The 19,865-nt window shown below is 43.0% G+C and overlaps 1 protein-coding gene and 1 long non-coding RNA gene across 2 annotated transcripts; one reads left to right on the top strand and one right to left on the bottom strand.

Annotated features, from left to right (window-relative positions):
• The first annotated feature begins 4,556 nt into the window (after positions 1–4,556).
• Positions 4,557–7,772, top strand: LOC147205137 (uncharacterized). Its single transcript, XR_015100902.1, has 4 exons — positions 4,557–4,917; positions 6,083–6,188; positions 6,602–6,670; positions 7,105–7,772. It is a non-coding gene; the product is annotated as an uncharacterized LOC147205137 (long non-coding RNA).
• Positions 7,773–7,808: 36 nt separating this feature from the next.
• On the bottom strand, positions 7,809–18,166 carry snx18a (sorting nexin 18a). Its single transcript, XM_086110978.1, has 2 exons — positions 16,386–18,166; positions 7,809–9,180 (listed from the first exon to the last, which is right to left on the bottom strand). Exons 1-2 carry the CDS (start codon positions 17,806–17,808, stop codon positions 8,927–8,929), a joined length of 1,677 nt encoding a protein of 558 aa, XP_085967104.1. The 5' UTR covers positions 17,809–18,166; the 3' UTR covers positions 7,809–8,926.
• Positions 18,167–19,865: the final 1,699 nt, after the last annotated feature.

The following is a 19,865-nucleotide window of genomic DNA, read 5'->3' as shown; positions in this document are numbered from 1 at the left end:
TGCTCAGCACACCCCAGTTCTACTCACAAATGCTAGATTAGCTTAGCATGGGGTGTTTTAGCCCTGGATGTAGTTTTATACTTCACTGTCTACACTTCGCTGCACTAGTTTATTTTCTTAATGCTCACAGTTTCTCCTTGGATAAAATGTATCCCTTTTAAGATGATTTCCTGTCTCTACTCCTCAAAATACAAGAGGCCCTCATCAGCCTCCATTTTGTTCTCTGTTTAGTCTCCCTCAAAGTGCAATGTGGTCTTTACTGTTTCCTGCTAGAAATTGAACCACTTAGTTGACAAGTCAACATGATAACTCAGGCTTAACATTTAAAGGGGTTCTCATCGCCAAACCAGATTCTTCCTCCACCCCTCATTAATATTTAAAAAATGGCAAGATTCTGGAAGTGATAAGTGAGAGAGAGAGAGAGATATCCGCCTCCCCCCCATGTCCTTCTGTAGTAGTTTTAAGTGGAAAACCGAGCAAAGGAAAGCTGAAAAGCGGTCAGCTTTTAAAAGTCTGACTTCTTGACCTTTTCTTTACATGACAATGAGTCATAAACCTTCAGCACTGAAGGTTTAAAACTTACTTTATTACAGATGCCACATGAGAGGGCCAGCATTCAAAGCAGCTCTCAGTGTGGAGCAGTTCAGTTGTTCATGTGAAAAGAGTTCTTGTACAATACGTCTGATGACTGTGATTTAAGGGTTGATAATTGCGGGTGCGCACCAAGACATGACAACGCAGAGTGCTTTTGACTTCCACGCTTTAATGAGGTTTCACACTGAGGCTTTATTGAACTTCTCCAACCTCCGCGCTCGCTCCATTTCACTTCCTCAGAGGCCTCTCTCTCTATCTCTCTCTGTCTCTCTCTCAAATACACCATTAGGAAGCCGTTTAGTTTGTTCCTAAGAGCCAATCAAGGCGTGTAAAATACTGCAGAGGCGTACAGAATGTAACACGTCAGTGTCAAGGGCAGCATGCGCCTGGAGCAACGTGAATGTAGCACAAAAAGTCACGGATTCAGCGCTAAATGGCTTTATTCTGATTAGCTCTGCTGTGTAGTTCATCACTGCTCCAAATCATCCTAAAGAGCCATGTGGCTTATGTACTGCTCTTTCCTAAGGGTTGGCTTTGATTGAAACTATTAAAAACAGATGCCCTGCGTGTGCAAGTTGGCACTGATTCCGCTTCACATTTGCCTTTGAAAGGTACACGAGCTTAACGGATATCTGCTAGCCGCTAACGCTGGAGCCGTCGCTATACACTGGCATCAGACACTGTATAATACAATGTCAGCGTTAAGTGTATATTTTTTGTATCGTTAATTCGTGACTGAACTTGATTTCAGGATGTAGTGTTGACGTCAGCGGTAACAGTAATATAAGCACCAAATGACAGGAAGAAGAGTCAAGTTAGCTTCAAAATAAAAGTCATCGATGTTCATATATTGTTTTTTGGGGGGGTGGGGGGAGAAGAAGGTTTATTTTGAAGTTGGCCATGCATAGCATGAACAATTGTTTTGCGGTCGTCTTGACTTGGACTCCCTGATGACCGTGTACACCAAATAAGTGGGTTACCAGAGGCAAACCCCCCCACCCCCGCCCCCAACAAAAAACGAGGTAATCACACGCAAACTGATTTTACCAACCGGATGCTATTATAGACAACATGAAGCTAAAAGTGGGCATGTTGCAACCTTAATCTTTACCAATTCCCCACAGGTGCGATGATGCCCTTATCATCAGGTGTCTTCAAAGAGTGAGTAGCTTTACTTTATTTTAGTTTGGTTATGGCGTTCTTAACTTGCCTTTGTAATTGTGTGACAGGTCGACACTATAGCAACATGTTATTGTGCCTTCAGAGTTTGTGCTTGTTTTCACGGTGAGTTTTTGTTGAGTTCACTTATTTTCTACGGGAAAGAGTGTTTTTATAATTAGAATTTGTCTCCAGTGTACTTCTCTTTAAGCTCATTACATACTGAAGAGAAGTCTACCAACGCAGTGTATTATATAAGCCATTAAATAATTCCGAGCAAGACTCGACGCCTTTTCCCCCCCTGGTTGTTCCTCCTCGTTTATTTTAATTAGTGTGTTAAATGAAGCTTTGTGATGGAGGCTAACCTGGGAGAATGTACTGTGGTCCACAAAGACCCAAAATAGAAGAAAGAAAGCAAACATGAACATGTTGTGTATATTTTGGAGATTAGTCAGAGAGGTGGAGGCTTATTTGGGTGAGAAGGGGTGCGGGGGTCAGTCAGCGTTTTGTCAGACGACATGAATGAGGCCCCCACCAGAGAGAGACGGCTTCCTGTGTGAGGGCTGTAAAAACAAAAGCAGCACTGCAAGAGCACACGTTGCTCCAACATTCCAGAAGCTTCTGCCAGGTACTGTACAGGACAACCTTCCCATGATGCATTGCCTACAATCCAAAACAAAAACAACATGTTGGAATCCAAACATGAAATGCTGCCCCAAAAAAAGAATTTTGTTCCTGAACAATAGGATTTGGAAACAATATTCAGCATTTTTATTCATCTAAATTTCAGATATGAGTAACCTGAGTTATTTTTTTGCTTTGACTTGTAAGTGCAAATTTGAAATACAAGCAGTAAATACACTCCCATCTGGTAGTTTACTGTCAAAACAAAGAGAATTAGTCATGTATTTAAAAAAAACCCACATAGCTTAGCCTTTAGCCTCTATCTTAAGGCTAATGCTAACATTGGCAATGATTAGCATCTATGTGGCTGTGTAAAAACCCTTTAAACTATCTGTTGATCTATCTATATAAATACACACACACACACACACATTGGTAGATTTACAATAATGTAGCTAGTGTTGTAGGTGTGTATTGTAGTTACGGTCGAATTAACGGTGGCTTTTTTTGCATATGAGCGGACTCATGTTTCCCATCAGTTTACCATCAATATGTGTGATGCACATATTTAAAAATACTTCCTCTTTTTCTGGGTTCATCATATCACAAGTCCTACATTTTTGTTTCAGCGGACATCCTGGGCGAAATCGGTTCAGTTTTCAGAGCCGGGTGTCGTCATTGCATCATGCGGTCGTGCTGAGGTTGGCAGATGATCTCACAGGAGTGCGTTGACCAGGCCCACGTGTTTGTCTAATCTCACTTCCTGCTTTGTGTGAGGCCACCGAGGAAGAGGATAAGGTCATTTACACTTGGAAAGGAGAAATACAGCAACCCAAGAGCTTGTTTTTAAAATGGTTAACTCGGCTTTAAAAGAGGATGTGAAGAGATGCAATGCCAAGTCAGTTTTATTTGCTAATAATCCCATGTTGACAGCAACTGTGACAATGTTGTTATGCCTCCAACATCACTATCGCCCACCTTGTCATGGCCGATAATAAACCGGTTGTCATCTGGCCATCACACAACAGCAGATAAGCACAATGACCACTTTCATTCTGACGTGAGTGTGACTTGATATTTGCGCACCTGCAGGAATGGATAACAACCTCTGCATTGGGACACTACCAATTCTCATGAATTTAATTCAAAATAAAACAGACCACCTTTTTTTAATTATAATTATTTTTTTTAACCCTTTTGTTTGTATTTAAAAAATATACAGTATATAGTAGTCTTTGTAGACTTCACTTAACATAAATATCGTTTTTAAGACAATGATTGAATTTGGGGTCCTCATACAGTCTCCTTGAATGTGTTGCGATCCGTATTTTTGTTTTGGCTTGTTTTTTGTGGGGGAGTAGTTGTTGGTATTGGTTTTGAAGCTAGATATCACTTGTGCATGTGTGGAATGTACCCTCATTTTTTTTCTTTGGTGACATACTGTAAATTCGTGACTGGATTTCCTGGTTGAAAAACACAAATCTCTCCCCTTCCTCCGTTTTTTTTATTTTTCATGTAGTCAAAACGTGACTTGGCGCAAACGTGAGGTCACCCGGAATGCTCAACTTCAAGATCTAAACACTGCAGTTCCTCTTTTTACGTTTTAATGTACAGTTGTTCACTGCTGTCAAATTTGGTCCGGAGATTTAACGTGTGGGACAGTAGGACACTCCACAAGGTCAACTCCCTCCTACATTGATTGAAAATGGATCCCATCAGAATGGTCCGTTCAGCTTGCATACATGAAAACCGACGAGCCTATTTGAGCGTTGTTGCCAAACAAAACTGAAGTACCAAGTGATAATGCACATTTGGGGCAGATATGCTGTTACTGTGTTGTGTGTGTGTGTGTGTGTGTGTGTGTGTGTGTGTGTGTGTGTGTGTGTGTGGATCCATACAGTCCACGAACCATTGGCTAGGGACCACTGAGCTACAGTATGCCATGTTCTGTATGCTATGCTAAAATAAGCTAGCTCCCACTTAGCTGCTAAAAATTAGCCTAACGTGAAATGTTATGTCTGTGGGGCTGGTCACAAAATGAAGAATGTTTTCCTAAGCTTGCGAGACACATTTCGGTGCTTTCCCACAATCGCACCTCCATTTAAAATGTGGCACGGCCAGATCAAGCCAACCCATTTCCTTTCGTAAGAGAAAGTAGACACGCTTCCGGTCTCGGGCTAGCAACACGGCACGAAGGACTAAAATAATTTGTGGTGGAATATCTGGCGTCCCGGTGTATGGACAGGAGTGGCGGACCTGAATCCACCGAGGGGAAGTCAGTTATGACATAGCCTTGACATCTTGCTCGTGTGTGACAGCATAAGTGGGCTGTGATTGAATGAGGCGCAGAGAAGAAATTCCGAGGCATTTTGTTGTTTTTCTTGGGGAAGCAGCGTGGGTGCTACAGGAAGCGACGTGGTGACATTGATTAACTATTCTGCTTTTCGGTGCCAGCCATTGACGGAGGAGACATGCATCCATCTACTGTATTTCTTATATTGTCCACATTAGGAGTGCGGTTGAGCTGGAGCTGACTTTTGGGTGAGAAGTAGGCTGCACTCTTGCCACAGGGCGATTTAAAATTGTATGGCTGGCATAAAAAAACCCAGTAATTTATACCTTGATGAATTATATTGTGGTTTTCCTGCAATTTTAGGTTCTTAACATCCATCATGAAAAATGGCGCCAGATTTTACAATCGGGAAAAGGGACAGAGAAATAATGGAGCGCCCCTACTGGTTGAAAACTGGAACTGAACCTTGATTTCTACCAGCAATCTACTGAGAAGATTAAGATGCCTTTTCCTGACTAAATTTCACCACTATGGGCAAATTCTAGTTTTACAAATGAGGCTAGCATGTATGTTTTTGAATGTGAAGTCTGGTTTCATGCTGTCATCTTGGAAAATGGGCGCTGACCCAGTGGTTGCGCTGCCGAAAATGGAAGAATCAATGAAAAATATGCAAATAGCACGTTTTAATTTGAGATGGAAGTATTTTTGACGTTGATTAAGAAAAAAAAGTCTTTACTTTTTAAACTAGCACATCGTTTTTTAAAAGATATGTTCATTTGTTGTTTTTAAGTTTGACCCATAAAAAAAAACCCACTTGAGCAAGACATTTTCTCATGTGTTGTAATTTATATTTGAGGTTTCAGAAAAAAAATTCTACCTCTTATTGAGCCTAATGCTTAAATCATAAATATATGGCCATCTTACATTTACTATTATTTTTAAAACCTGATGTGCACGAGCAATAAGAGGGCATTTGGAATTATTGCAAAAATAAATAAATATATATATCTAGGAAAATTTACTTGCATCTCTGATGAAAACATCTTGCAAAACGCTTGTTCACCATACTGAGAGTTCCAAATGTGTCTTGATAAAAATCTATATTTGTTATCTCCACTTTAACCATCCTATATCCCGTAGCAACCCTTCCTAATGGCAGTGAGCCCGCCTCATATAGTGCTGAGCGCTTCTTGCAAAATGGGGGGGGGGGGGAAGTCAGCGGCGAGAGATGAGTCAAGGTTAAAAGGTCATCGTACTTCTGTGGCGCGTCTGCCTGTGTTGTGACGTGTGTCGCCGCAGCATGTCTGTTTCGTTCTGAATCAACAGTTTCCTGCTGTTGTGGATGACGCTGTATGGAGATTTTATCTCACGACTTTCCATCCATTCATTTTCTATCACACTTGTCTTCGTTAGGTTCGAAGGGATGCTGCAGTGGAGACTATACCGCATTACTTTGGGCGCGACCCTGGATTGGTTGCCAGCCGATTGGTCAAACAACCACTCACAATCAAATTCACAGGTAAGAACAGTTTTGAGTCATCACAATCAAGGCAGAATTTTTTTTTTCCCCCCTAACTAGTACGTCATCCAAATACACTGTGACCTGTGCACAAAACACCTCTTAGCAGGTCACACAAGTGAGAGCAAATGTCCCGGCATGCATTGCATTTCTCAAGCAAATGTCTCCAAGCCCTGCGGGAGCTGTAGAAGCCGCAAAACCAGAACACCCATTTCCTAAGGTGTTGGCAGCTCACAGACGAGAAACAATAGGCCTTAGCCCACTTTGTGTGCATCTTGTTCATGTTTAAGACACAATTATTGTTTTAGACACATTGAAGAAATGGGTCAGCACAAAGTTGGGGGAAAAAAAATTGCCACATGATCTTAGGCCTAAACTACTACTACTACTAATGATTATCATTTTCTATCTAGTATGCAATGGTGCCTTGGAGGTACAAGTGACTCGACTGACTCGTTTTTTCCACCGAACCCAGAAAACAGGTGAGCTGTGACATTCGCAAGGGCACTCTGACTCCCATTTCAGTCGACAATAGTGGATGATATCATGCCAAAATGGCAGCGCCCAGACTGATGAAAACGGATGGATTCATTTACCTAATTCTTACTCCAAAAAATGCAATAGTATCACAATACTGTTCAGACTACCGTGGCATATAGGATAGGATAAGCGAATTAGAAAATGAGTGCATGAATGGATGAATTATATCATTACTACAGTATATTTACTTATATTTTTTTATGAAGTATAAGAGTGCCCCATTTCATTGAAAACATCGCAATTTTTTTTCTTGGATTTTTCGGGGGCGGCTGCAGCCGTCAACAAGCTAAATTTCACATCATAGGTTGAGTGCTTGTTTAAAGCAGTTGCGACGACAGCTAATAAAAAGACAAAATAATAAAGAAATCTTCCCCAGATGTCGGTGACGTCTTCCTGTCCGCCGCATGCCGTCCGCCCACTCCCATTTAATGCGACCCGCATGTCCCACCCGGCCGGCGTCAGCACATCTGAAGACCGGGCAGGAAAACACTGACGCGGCACAGAGGCGAACGTCCCACCCCTGCAGTGGTTTTGCTGTCTACGCGGCTATTTCACAACACTGGAAGCCAGGGGTGGGCCAACTATTGTGATCGAGAGACACGTTTGATTTTTAAAACAGACAAACGTGCCCGGTCACAAGTAAACTAAACAGAGTTGAAATCTGCATGCCGAATAATTTCATTTAAAATATTTTTTAAAATTCAGAATTATTATGACAGTGATACTTTCAGAAGTCTTAAAAAAAAGAGGCTTCAAACTGTCATTGCCACTCCCACTTTTGTGATCACGCTAAACCAAAAACAGAATTACATTTTATGGATGTAAATTAACCGCGTAGCTCTGCCTTTCAGCCTTCTAGCGTAATGCTAACATGTACTAACAATGCATGTAGACAGACAATAGAACGTTACTCTCAGGCATATATTCCCTGCAAAAACCGACTACCGATGCACTTATAGTAGTAGTGGAAGTCTTCGTTTGTCTGCATGCCGATATTATACTGGCGTCCGGTGGCCACATCACGCACACAGGAGGAGGCACAATAAATACATTTTCACATTAATACAAAAAAAAAGTGTATTTGTTGTTGTTGTTCAGGAGGGATTTATTTCACAACCTCAATTACGATGCGACCGATATTGTGTGTGTTGGAACAGCACAACAAATGTGAGTAGATCAGATGAAGAGCCCTGCTGAAATTAAATTTTTCAAAAATTCCACGATATTCTAATTCACCGAGAGGCACCTGCAAATAAAAAATCTCGATATCCAATCAAACAAGGCGGTGGTGTTTTCAGCGAAATACTTTAGTAAAAACAAATACAACAAGTTCGTTTTGACATGTACAGTATATAAAGCTTGAGTGACAAAAGGAGAAGGCACAGCGAGAGGACGTGTAAACATTTTTGTCTGGGTTAGCTGCAGTAGTCTGTTAATAAAATAAGGCGGGGGGGGGGGGGAATAAATTTGAATCCTGATCACTTCCTGTGCACCAACCTGATGCCGTTTACATTAAACAGAAGGCCTAAAAGTTGCGTTAAATACAGGGGTGTCCAAACTTTTTCCTCTTAGGCCACGAAAGGAAAACTCCAGGATGTAAGGCCCACTTTGGCGTTGAGCGACTTTAGATGAATGAAACACGCTGAAAACATTACGTCAAGCAACCATAGGTTGATTTGTATACAATACGGTTTTTAATTTGTTTCGTGACCACACTCGGTGCCCAAAACATTTGTATCTCAAATCATCATTCGTCTTTGAAACGTGTGAAAATATTTTATCCGTTTCCAACATCCCCACAAAAAAAAACAACAACTTTTCATAATGTGCTTTTTAATAAGGAAAATAGCACTCTATGGTATTGTAATTTATAAAAACAAAAACAAAATGTAAATCACTAAACCGTTTGTGTAATATGATTACTGAAATACAATACAGTCACCAGGTACAAACGAAAGACTGATAGTTTTTCGGAGATGATAAAGAATATATGCCCGTGGGTGTGTGTTATGTTCTAAAAAAAAATGGACGACAGGCTTTGAATGTCCCACGGTCATAGTTTGGACACCCCTGTATTGACCAAACATATTGGTCTTCCAAGCCTCGGTTGCACTTGCCCTCCTTGAAAGTTCCTCCGAGCCGTAGCGCCTCTGTCGGGCCTTTTCAGTCAAAAAACAGGCGTAGGGACACGCATGGGGCTACGCGGCGTCGTACTTGCGTAGGGCTTCCTCCAACGTGGCGGTGATCTTGTGGAAGAAGGTCATCTGCTGTGTCAGGAAGTGCTGCATCTGCGCCCGGAAGTCCCGCACGCGGATCTGGTGGAAGTGCTGGATCTCGGCCAGCGTGGCGCATGAGATGATGTTGCAGCGCTCCGTGATGCCCTCCGCCTGCGCCGCCTCCATCTTGCCCTCCTCCACGTGACGTTGGCTCTCCTTCACTTTGGTCAGGGCGCCTGCTCGACACAAAATATCACATGGAGAAAGGTGGCTATCAAGACAAATCTGCATACCGTAATCCGAGTATCGGTACACGTGCATCCCCTACTATCTATATATCTATACAAACCTAAACCTTATTTTCTTAATTGCAGACGGGGAAGGCATCCTTTGGAGGGGGAAGTATTTATTTGTAGAAAACTGCATTTATTTATTCTATTACATGTGAAGGAGGTCTTTATTTTTCCCAAAATAGCATGTACTTAACTGCAAATGGGAGAAGGAGAAGGAGAATCACTTGCAAAATTAGGGAGGTCTTTACTTTGATCAAATCACTTTTTTTTTCTGAACGACAGATCAGATGGGAAGGCATCCACTGGGAGATTTGTCCGAAAACGACATTTATATACTGCACATTGAGATGGGTGGTCTTTATTAGTGTGTTTGTGTGTGTAAAAAAAAAAGTTTTTTTTTTTTTTTTTTTTGTCAATTGCAGCTTGAGGTTGTGGGCGCTATAGAAAATGAATGGACGTATGTGATCAATTTATTTCAAAGACCGTTTAGCCGCTTTGGTGGTTGCTGCTGTTTTGGTGAGCAACAGGCTTTAAATGGGATGAGCAGTTTTTTCTTTAATGCGGTACCTGGCTTATATTTGGTAGAGGGGTTTATTTGTCTTAAATGGAAGAATAATTGATGCTTGGCTTCTCATAAAAGGATGGCGAAAAGTGGTATTTATAGTTGCGGTCTGAGATAAAGTCATGAGGGGAAAACAGCCCACACACAAAAAAAAAACAAAAAACTTGCATGCACATTCTTGACCTTGCTGCCACAGTCTCAAATGTAATATCTAACTTCGCTCACGCACACATACGAGGGAGAATTGTGAAAGCTCCATTTAAGGAGATGTTCTGCGCCTACCAAGGTCAGTGGCTGCTATTTCAAGGACAAAACATCAGCACCGCTTCAATTTGAATAATGATGTCATCCTACAAGACCATTCCAATCCATACGCCGAATCGTTACAAAGTTGAAAAGCATCGAAATCTTGTTCCGCACGAGTGGGAAGATTTGCGCGTGAGTTCTTGCGGCGCAGGCAGATTGAGACATGAGGCGTCGCAACCTCGTATGTTCATACTGAAACCAAAGTGGAGCCATTTCCTTTTCAAACACAATTCACACACATGGCTGTGTGTAAGTCGTCCTGTTGGCCAAACCAAGCGGTCAACAACAACAACAAAAATGTTCGGTTTGAACTAAAAGTCGCATTTCTTTCAAGATCTATGCCTGTGAGGCACAGTCGCTTCCGAAAAGTACACACAGTCCAAGCTAAGAATTATGTTAACCCTTTCATGCACCCTGTAGCCTGATAAAATGGTAAGCTGTCCGCTGTAGGAGTAAAAAAAAACAAAAACAAAACTATTACACCTGGACTGTTCACTGTTGAAACATTGTGACCGAATAGCATGAGAAAGCGCGCCCGAATTGGACGGTATTTCTGAGCATGGCTAAAGTGAAAAAAAAGCAAGACAGTGCAGCTCTTGTCATTGTTGGCTCAGGGTGGCGGTCTGTGGTGGGCTAAAAGTCACACGACACCAACCTCCTGTGATGGCCTGTTCGATAACCTTCAAAGCATTTTACGTGCGCTCTCAGCTCCAGCCATGCACTTAAACGAAACATTACTAATTTACTAAGCCCATCATGCCAATGTCCGGTGTTTTCACACCGGACCGAGTAACAGGACAAAAAGTGCTATTGATTCACTTCTCCCCGCTTGGTTGAACACAGCCGATTGAAGTGAACTGAAGTCCGAAGGCAACAATAAGAGAGTAAACACAGCGATCCAAAACGCAAACTACTCCAAACCCTCTAAACCAGAGGTCCCCAACCTTTTTTGCCCCACGGACCGGTTTCATGTCAGACAATATTTTCAGGGACCGGATTGATACAACAATATAATATGATATGACCTGCATGAAAAGTTTGGTATTTTCGAAACATAATAATAAACACGAATCATGACACGAGGGACGTCCTATCTGGCCGCAACATTCTCGATACGCCGCATGAAAAATATGACTCACCTTCGCCGCTTATTTTACAGAGTAGGCTTGGTAGGTGTGGATTTCCTGTTGAGATAAAGACGTATTTGAAATAGGACTCCTGATACTGTCTATTAAATGTAGCCTTCTCTTTCTTGAAAGTCAGAGGCTCCTCTTCTGTCTCCTGGCTGGGTATATTCCCCTTCCCGAAAACAAATTTCAAAGACGTTTTTTTTTTTTTTTAATTCATTTTGCTAGCTCCTGGGTTTCATTTCTGATCACGTGAGCGAGAAGCGCACATTTACCTGCGTCAAGAGTGACATACTATGGACTGATATAACAGACGATCCGTTAATTTTTCAAAATAAAACATCTTTCAGATTCCAAAATGGATAAAACGGAAGGAATGTAAGTTATTTATTCTTTCCGTGCGGCCCGGCACCAAATGACCAATAGCGGTCCACGGCCCGGCGGTTGGGGACCCCTGCTCTAGACGGGAAAAACCGACGATTCGATACGCATCTCAATACGTGGCTGCGATATAATTCAAGGGTGGTTAATTTCTAAGTGGAATGAATCAATTCAGTGGGATTCAATTGTTTTGTGTTTTTTAATATTGTCGTTTTCCCATTATTTTCAACAGCTCTGCACCCTGGCTTGAGCTATACTCCTCCACCAAGTTGGGTGAAAATTGCTCTCACGGATTTTGCGGGATCTATTTGAGAGGTGAGTCCAGGGAAAACCAAGACAACAAAGTCCTGCTGTGGTCATAGATTGTGGACATTCAAGTTTTTTCATTCACTCCAAACATTTTAGACAGTAAAAAAACGGCTTACTGATGTCACTCATTTCATTACAAAAGTTCATTGATGTAGCTGCGACAGTTTGGACATTGCATGTATGCAACATGCTAACTATGCAACATACTTCCATAAGGCTAAAAATTTGAACATCATCTGTCCACAACTGCTCCTAAGATATCGTTTCGGAGCTCCTTGGCCACGGATAGTTTTCCACTGGCAGATGTTTGACTGTATGGCCCACCAAATGCCTCAGTGGAGATGCCTCCCATGAGGGGAGGGGCGCAGGTGGCACTGAGCCCTGCTGGGCCGAGTTTATGTAATCCCCGCTTACATAATACTCAACTGGTCGAGCATGCGACCTGAGGGACAATCCCTATCTCATCACCACGCTCGTCCATTAGGGCACCGTGGCGCATTTGACGGCTGTCGACTCGAGTGTTTCTCACTTTTCTGGTGACAGAAACTGGGCCTTGTGTGATTTCGCTCGGCAGTTAAATCATGAAATGTAACGGGAGGACATTCCAAGTGACCCCATTTCAGTGTTGTTTTAGCTGGCGGCCCGCTGTAATCCCGAGCCGCAGTTTCTTATCACTTTAAAAGTTTACAAGTGGTCAAAGCGTGATTATTTTTAGCTTAACAGCTAATAAGAGCGGCACCAAAGTCAACGGTTTGTACTTGTAAAAGCACTGCAGGCAGATTTGGAACGAGAAGAACAAAAAAAGGACTTGAATGGATTTTGAATCCTTTGAAGGAGATGCATAGCAGTTTGCGGGATTCAAACGTGAACTGGATTTACTTTGTAGACTGCACGTCCAAGTGTCCATTTTCAATTCAGGGCCTATAAATTGAATCAACAATCATCAAGGCATTACAGGAAGTAAATTTCCTATTAAAAAAAAAAAAAAAGAAAAAACATTGCTCTAAACTATAGATTTCCACAATATATTGGGACTTTCCACAACGAGCAGTTCCAGACTAAATGTCAAATTTTAGGTGAACCGGAGCAGGGGTTTGGCAGTGACGGCCTGCCAAATTTAGCCATTTTTGGCAAAGAGGGGCGTGAACGCCTTCCTTTAAACCTTATTGGTGCTAAACTTAAAAAAAAAAACATCACTGACACTTTTATGGGTTTTAGAGAAGATGTGAGGGTTGACATTTCATGAAAATTTTTTGCTAAGGTCATGCGATCCACAAGGTCATATTGTAGGCCAAAAAGTCAAGTTACTAAAATATGCACCGATCTTATTGCAGATTTGGAATCCTTGTTGAAGTCACTTCCCAACAATAGTAGTTTTGTTAAGACTGAGCCAGTACTTCCTGAGATCAGGGTTCAAACAAAGGTGGCCACGCGCCTTTTTTGTTGAAAATGTCAAAATTCATCAGGCCGTCGCATCCAAGCCCCTGCTCAGACTGACCTAAAATTTGAAATTTTGTCTTGTTCCATCACGATCAACAAATGCACCAAGTTTCATTGAAATCAAAATCTGCTTGGTTAAAAGTTTCAGATTATTTTTTGGGGGGTTGGGCGATGGGGTGATTTGGCATGGTACAAATCGGACGCAACAAGAAGCCAATGCGGTTAGAGAATAAATAGCACTTAAAATGAATAAACATGCCGGAGTGGAAACACATCAGCTTATGACCAAGATCAGCAAACATCCTTTTGGCTGTTTTTTAAAGCCCTCTGGCTGTCACTTTTAATTCCTGCTGTGAGGTAGATGTCATCATGATGGTCCTGGGGATATTAGTCATGTTGTCGCAGCGTTCAACATGGAAAACTGAGTCACCTGCGTCAGGTCAGCTGACGACTGAATGTTGACACACAGAGCTCGTTATGATGGAGTCAATGGGCTCAGTGTCAAATCGGAGAGTCAACGAACTTACTTTGGAATGTAGGCGGTTCGTGCAATGCATGACCATTTTTGTTTAAGTCAGGCCATAACCAATTAGCGGTCTGATTCGACAAAAGATTTGAACTTAAGATACAGTGCCTTGAACAAGTATTTTCCCCTCTTCTCAAATTTTGATTTCAAATTCTTATTTTTGAATAGTTTCCCCACTTAGACGTTTAAGATGAAATCAAATAAATGTAAATATGAGACAAAAGATCATCCAAGTAAAGATATAAATGCAGTTTTAGAAAAAAAAAAACATTCAAAGCTACCTCGCCCTGTCTGGATAAAGTACTTCCGACTTTCAGCCGGTTGGCATTTCTCTCCCTCATAGTGTATGTGACAAGCAGACAGATCAACAGTCTCATCTTTATCTTCTACGCAAAAGCTGTGCTGCTCTCAAATCCAAGGTGATGCAACGCTGCCTTCTTCGGGGATCTTTTAGTCGTTCTAGTGGTTTGCAAACATGAATTTCACCGGAAAACTGGCCGAGCCCTCTTCCACACCTAACGGGTCAAAAATGTACTTGATGAAGAGCAACCGTTAGCAGGGGTGTCAAACTCATTTTTTGTCGCAGGCCACACAGTAGTTATGCTTTCCCCCCAGAGGGACGCTATGACTGTGAAACCATTGACATTTTTATTTCCCACATCATATTATTATAGCTATGCCACGAATTGATGGAATAGCTCATTTTGAATTGAATGAGTTAAGAGTTCCAGTACACTTTCATGTGATCACTCCACAATGAGTCTGCCTCCGTTCTTCCGAAAATCCAGTTACATATTGCGAAAAAAAAACAACAACAACAGACAGCTGAAAACCTCCACGCCGTAATTGGCGTGAACACCACGAGACCTTCGGGGATGAATTATTAATGTCGCATCCAGTCGTGGTATTTATGTTTAGTCAGGGATGGATGGAACATGACATCACAAGGATTAATTCACTTATCCTCTTATATCTTCTTGGGCCCGTGGTCAACACGATGCTTACTCCACGGTGCTCAGTGATGGCTGCAAGGCGTAAATGGGTAAGGTGAAATGGGGAGTGGCGAGGTAATTATTTCCCTCCCCATTTGGCAGAAGTGCCCTGGGAGCACCTGGCTATCAAACAAGATTGTCCACAAATTGCATACAGTAATCCTACAACCCCCATGCGGCTCGCGACGTGCATGAGTGGTTACGGTCTGATCACAACCTCAATGCAAGCCGATAACGTATGAGTTGCATCTGCCCGTGACATGCTACCGGGCATTAGCGAGTTAGCCTTTTTGATCATAACTTGGCCCATTTCTACCACTACAATGCTCAATTAGCTATGAAGCTATTCCCACAACCCGAAAAAATACATCTTCCCTAAAGTGTTATGTGTTTTTGTGTTACTTGGGCTATAATGTATGCACGGAGAAAAATCGTGGCAAAACTTAAACATGCGATGTCGGGGCCGATTATACCCGAATGTGGCGACAAGATTTTTACACTGTTGGGCCACATTGGCTAAAAGATTTCATGACCCAGCACCAACCCTGGGTAAGTAGTCTCGGAAGGTCGTAATTGTGGCTTTATTGCAACGAGTGCCGCATAGTGTACATCCTCCTCGACAAATGCATCAATTGTGTGTCATTGCCGAACAATGTTGCCTCTCAGGACACGACCACATAGTGAGAACTATCGGGGGTTTCGCTTCTTGTGGGATGTTGACCTCGACCGACTTTCTATACAATGATTGGAACGCATTAGGTTTACATTAACGTATGTCACTGGGAAACAACCTCAAAGTACCACTGCAGTGGTGCCTTGACATACAAATGACGGAACTTAATAAAAACGTTGGCAAATAGGGAACAATTCTGAAAAAAGAGTCTTCAAGATGTTCAATGCCATTCTCATCTGAAGTTAACTGTCAAACTCAACATCAAAGACAATTACACCTTGTGTCTTTGAAAGCTTACCCTTTTGCTTAATGGTCACGCTAAATAGCAACCGTGTTGCAGTGCTAATAACCCTTCAAGCAACAGTTTAAATACAAAGAGTTCAGCAAAACATGTAAACAGACAATATAACGTTACTCGCGGTCAGATAGTCTTGATTTTCCTCTCCAGAATCCTGGCACTTATGAATTTACCAGCTATTTTGCAGTTCAAAGTTGGATGTTCTCCGCTTTAACGCGGTTCCAGCCAGACTTTTGTGAAAAGTGTACTTGAACAACCGAGCATTTAATTCCGGTATAACATGGTTACGTCCCACTCTTATGTTAGCGACGCAATCAGCATGGCTTTGCTATCTTTCCTGATAATCCCTTGGTGAGAATCATACAAGATAGCCTGCCGAAGCTTGTTGTTAGCTAGCTGGTGTGGCCTAAGTATTCTCAGTTTTGCTATTCAATGTGTTTTAATGAGGAGCAAAATGCTAATATCCATAATTGCCCAGCCTTACCGCCTCCACTTGATGGATTGGTTTTGGTTTGTAATTGTAAAGCGTGTTACCTTTCTGGACATGGATGATGTCCGGGTAGTTGGCTAGGTGTCCCTGATAAAGAGCCAACAGGTCCATGATAGGGTCCAGATCCTTGTTGGGCTGCTCTGCAAAGTAATCTCCGATGGATTCAAAGGCGTCACCCGTGAAGGAGATGGCCTGGTTGAGTCCGGCCGAGTAGACCTGCTGGTCCATCTCAAAAGCCTGGCTGAGGACCTTGAAGGACACGCCCATCTTGTGGTACTCCTTCCGGAAGCCGCTCATCTGCTTGCGCGCAAATTCGCCGGCGGTGGCGTTCAGTTGTAGGGCGCTGTCGTCCAGTCTCTTGGTGAAAGCCTTGAAGCCGTCAATCTTGCTTTCCACCTCCTGGAAGTCGAGCGGCGCTGCCGGCGTGCTGATGGTGAGGAAGAAGTTGGCGCCCACCATCTCGTCCTTCTCTGCCTTCCTCTTGCCCATCTTCCAGGCCTTCTCGTCCGTGCTGCAGGTGAGGAAGTGCTGGAACACGTCGCAGCGCGCCAGCACCGGGTGGCTGGTCATGTGATTCATCCACCAGATGAGGCCTTTCCTCCTCTTGGAGATGAAGTCCTCCTCGAAGCGCCCCGTGGCCTGCTTCTCTGGGATGTGAGGCACCGAGATGACAGGGAACTTTTCCACCAGGCGAGCATACAGCCAGTCGAAGTGCTTGTAGCGCCTGTTCACCTGCTCCTGGGTGTGCGTTGGGGTCAGCTTGTACGACATGTAGCTCTTCATCCCTTTGAACTTGGTCTGCTTGGTGGGGTCGTCGATGGTGCAGGTGAACGGGTACGGGTTCTCCTGCCACTCGGGACCGTGCTGGCCCATCACCACGCAGATCTTATCCCCGTCTTTCACGAAACCCGCCGCCTCACCCAGCACGAAGGCTTCACCTCCGGACTTGACGAAAGTGGAAAAACGGTTTAGGTTCCGGCTGACTGTCGCTGAGCTTTTGGGGTGCTGTCCTCTCGCCGTGGAGCATGTGGAGACCCTGTAGGTGGAAGCCCCATTACCATCAAAGTCCCGGTAACGGTTTCCCGTAGTGCCCGGCTCCTCCGCTACGGTGGAGGTGTCATCCCAGTCGTCATCCCAGTCATCGTCGCTGCCCTGGCTGGGCTGCTGGTCGATCGGTTGCTGCGCAGGGGGCGGGAAGGCATTATCCACTCCCGACGCGGATGGCACGTTGGCGTATCGGGACTCGGATTGCGCATCCCCGAGCGTGTTGTTGTTGTCCCCCCGCAGGATCTCCACGTAGGACGCGGGGAAGAGCCCCCTCTCGCCTTTACTATTCGTACCTTCCAGCCAGCCCTCGATGTCCTGCTCGCTGTACAAACTTACTATCTCGTTCTCGCGCACCGACACCTCACCGGGATTCTCCGAGTTAAAGTCATAAATGGCCCTGGCACGGAGGAGCGCCGCCATGCTTGGAATGAAGCGGAGCCACGAGCAAAAGGGGGCGGTGGGCTAAGTTCCGAGCGGCTGGCCGGAGCCGTGGGGTGGGGGGGGCGGTTAGAGAGCAGCGCGGCGGACAGTCCCAGTTAGCTCCCCCTCTCAGCCCGCCACTAAGTATGTACAAAGCAGTACGCTTCTTGAAACGGCATGTACCCCTTTTAACCCCAAATACCATAAAATGGACGTTTTTGTCTCCCGCGGGAAAGCTGCTCCTCACCTCCGGAACGCCTTCGGTCCTCTTCGGACGCTGCCTGCTGCCTGGTGCTGCTCAGCAACAGCAAGTCGGCCAGGCTGGCTAATCGAAGGCGGAGCTGTGATTTCCTCTCCCACCCCTCCAACGCACACACATCCGCAGACATCACTGGTTTATCAAAGGCGGAGCTGTAAATTGCCACCCCCCCCCCCCCCCCTCACGCCCTCCCAAACACATATACAGACAATCAACCCCCCACTCGCCAATATGCTTCATGATGAATTTTGGGAACTCTTTAAAACAAATGTTTCTGTGCGTGTGCGCGCGTGTGCACATGTAGTTTACACACACGCCATGTGAAAGATGCAGGACCACAAGATTAGTTTTTTTTTAACTCAAAAGGAGTACATCAAGTCATCAATTATCTTTACAAGATTAGTTTTTTTTAACTCAAAAGAAGAGTACATCAAGTCATCAATTATGTTTACGCAACAACAGTTGTTTTACTCTCAATGTTATTTTACGTCTTTGTTAAGGCAATGTATATTTTCCACATGAATTACACAACCGATCAGGAGGATTCTTGCAAGGCTTCGCCATCCAGGATTAGTTACTTTTTGCTGGTTTTTGAAAGCTCCTGATAACCCTTACCCTGTTTGAAAGCTACTGGCTGTGAGAAAGTGATTAAAAAAATTAATTTTAAAAAACCCTTCAAATATCCTTTGAGCAAAGACAGGTGAAATCCTTTAGAGCGGGCTAATAGATACTTTGAATGCCTGGGCAGTTCAGGTATTGTAATGTTCTTAGAATTCAGCTGAAGTTTGGTTTTGTGACCATATGCAAGACTCAGAGCACAAGAATTTTTTTTCCCGCTCAATAGTAGAGTACATCAATTATGTTGAGAACGTATGAAATATTAATAAGCCCTTTCACAAAGACGTTGCAAGGAAGGGCTCAAGTATGTTTTAGCTTAGATAGACACTGCCATCTTGTGGTTTTCTGTAATTTTGCGATTTGTAGTGAAACGATGATGGATAAAACACAGGACTGCTAATACTACGGTACTTACTGGCAATACTAATAGTACGACTTTGTATTGTTTACTACTACTGCATACTGTTTATATTCTTGTAAAGCAAGTTCCATATAGATACAAAAGTACATGTTCTTAATAGTATGTCTCTACTGTACTGTTAATGCTTACTAATGCTGGTTACTACCACATTTTATGAATACTTACTACTTACTACCAGATACTATAATGTATTTATTAAATACACTATGTTAGCCAGTGTAGCTTTTTTTGCTTCTTGTTTTAGTTACATGCCTCAAAATATATTTTATTAAACCCTATTATTTAAAATTTGTAACATAATTGCCCAATTACACAATAAAGGTGAATATACTTTTCACTAGAAAGATGAGTGGAAAACTCAATAAACAGCAGGAGACCAGACAATCTGTTGCATATGTACTGACGTGTAGATTTTAAAAATAAAATGTTCACTTTTTTTTGGTGAACATTATTATACTTTTCTTGGGGTGACGTATTTCCGTGTTTTATTTAGCAGTAAAGTCAAGTAAATTCCTTGTCATTCACACCAGAAAGAAGTGGACTGAGGACACCCTATTCACTTGCTCCATGAGTTATTCATGGATATTGCCCTCATCCTTCCGCACATAAAATATTGACCAAGATTTTTTCCTCAAGGGGAAAGGAAGTACTGTATTCAGTAATAGAGCTTGCATCACACAAGTACAATTATTTTTTTCTCTTTTTATTTTTTTAACTGATTATATAATGAAAGCCTCGTGTAATTTCTGTGTTTATTCC

This window comes from Hippocampus guttulatus, chromosome 5, assembly GCF_054856545.1.
Source record: "Hippocampus guttulatus isolate MCC_2025c chromosome 5, RoL_Hgut_1.0, whole genome shotgun sequence".
NCBI classification, from domain to species: domain Eukaryota; kingdom Metazoa; phylum Chordata; class Actinopteri; order Syngnathiformes; family Syngnathidae; genus Hippocampus; species Hippocampus guttulatus.
Note: the sequence above shows the minus strand (reverse complement) of the source record. Positions and strands in the feature narration are given on the sequence as shown.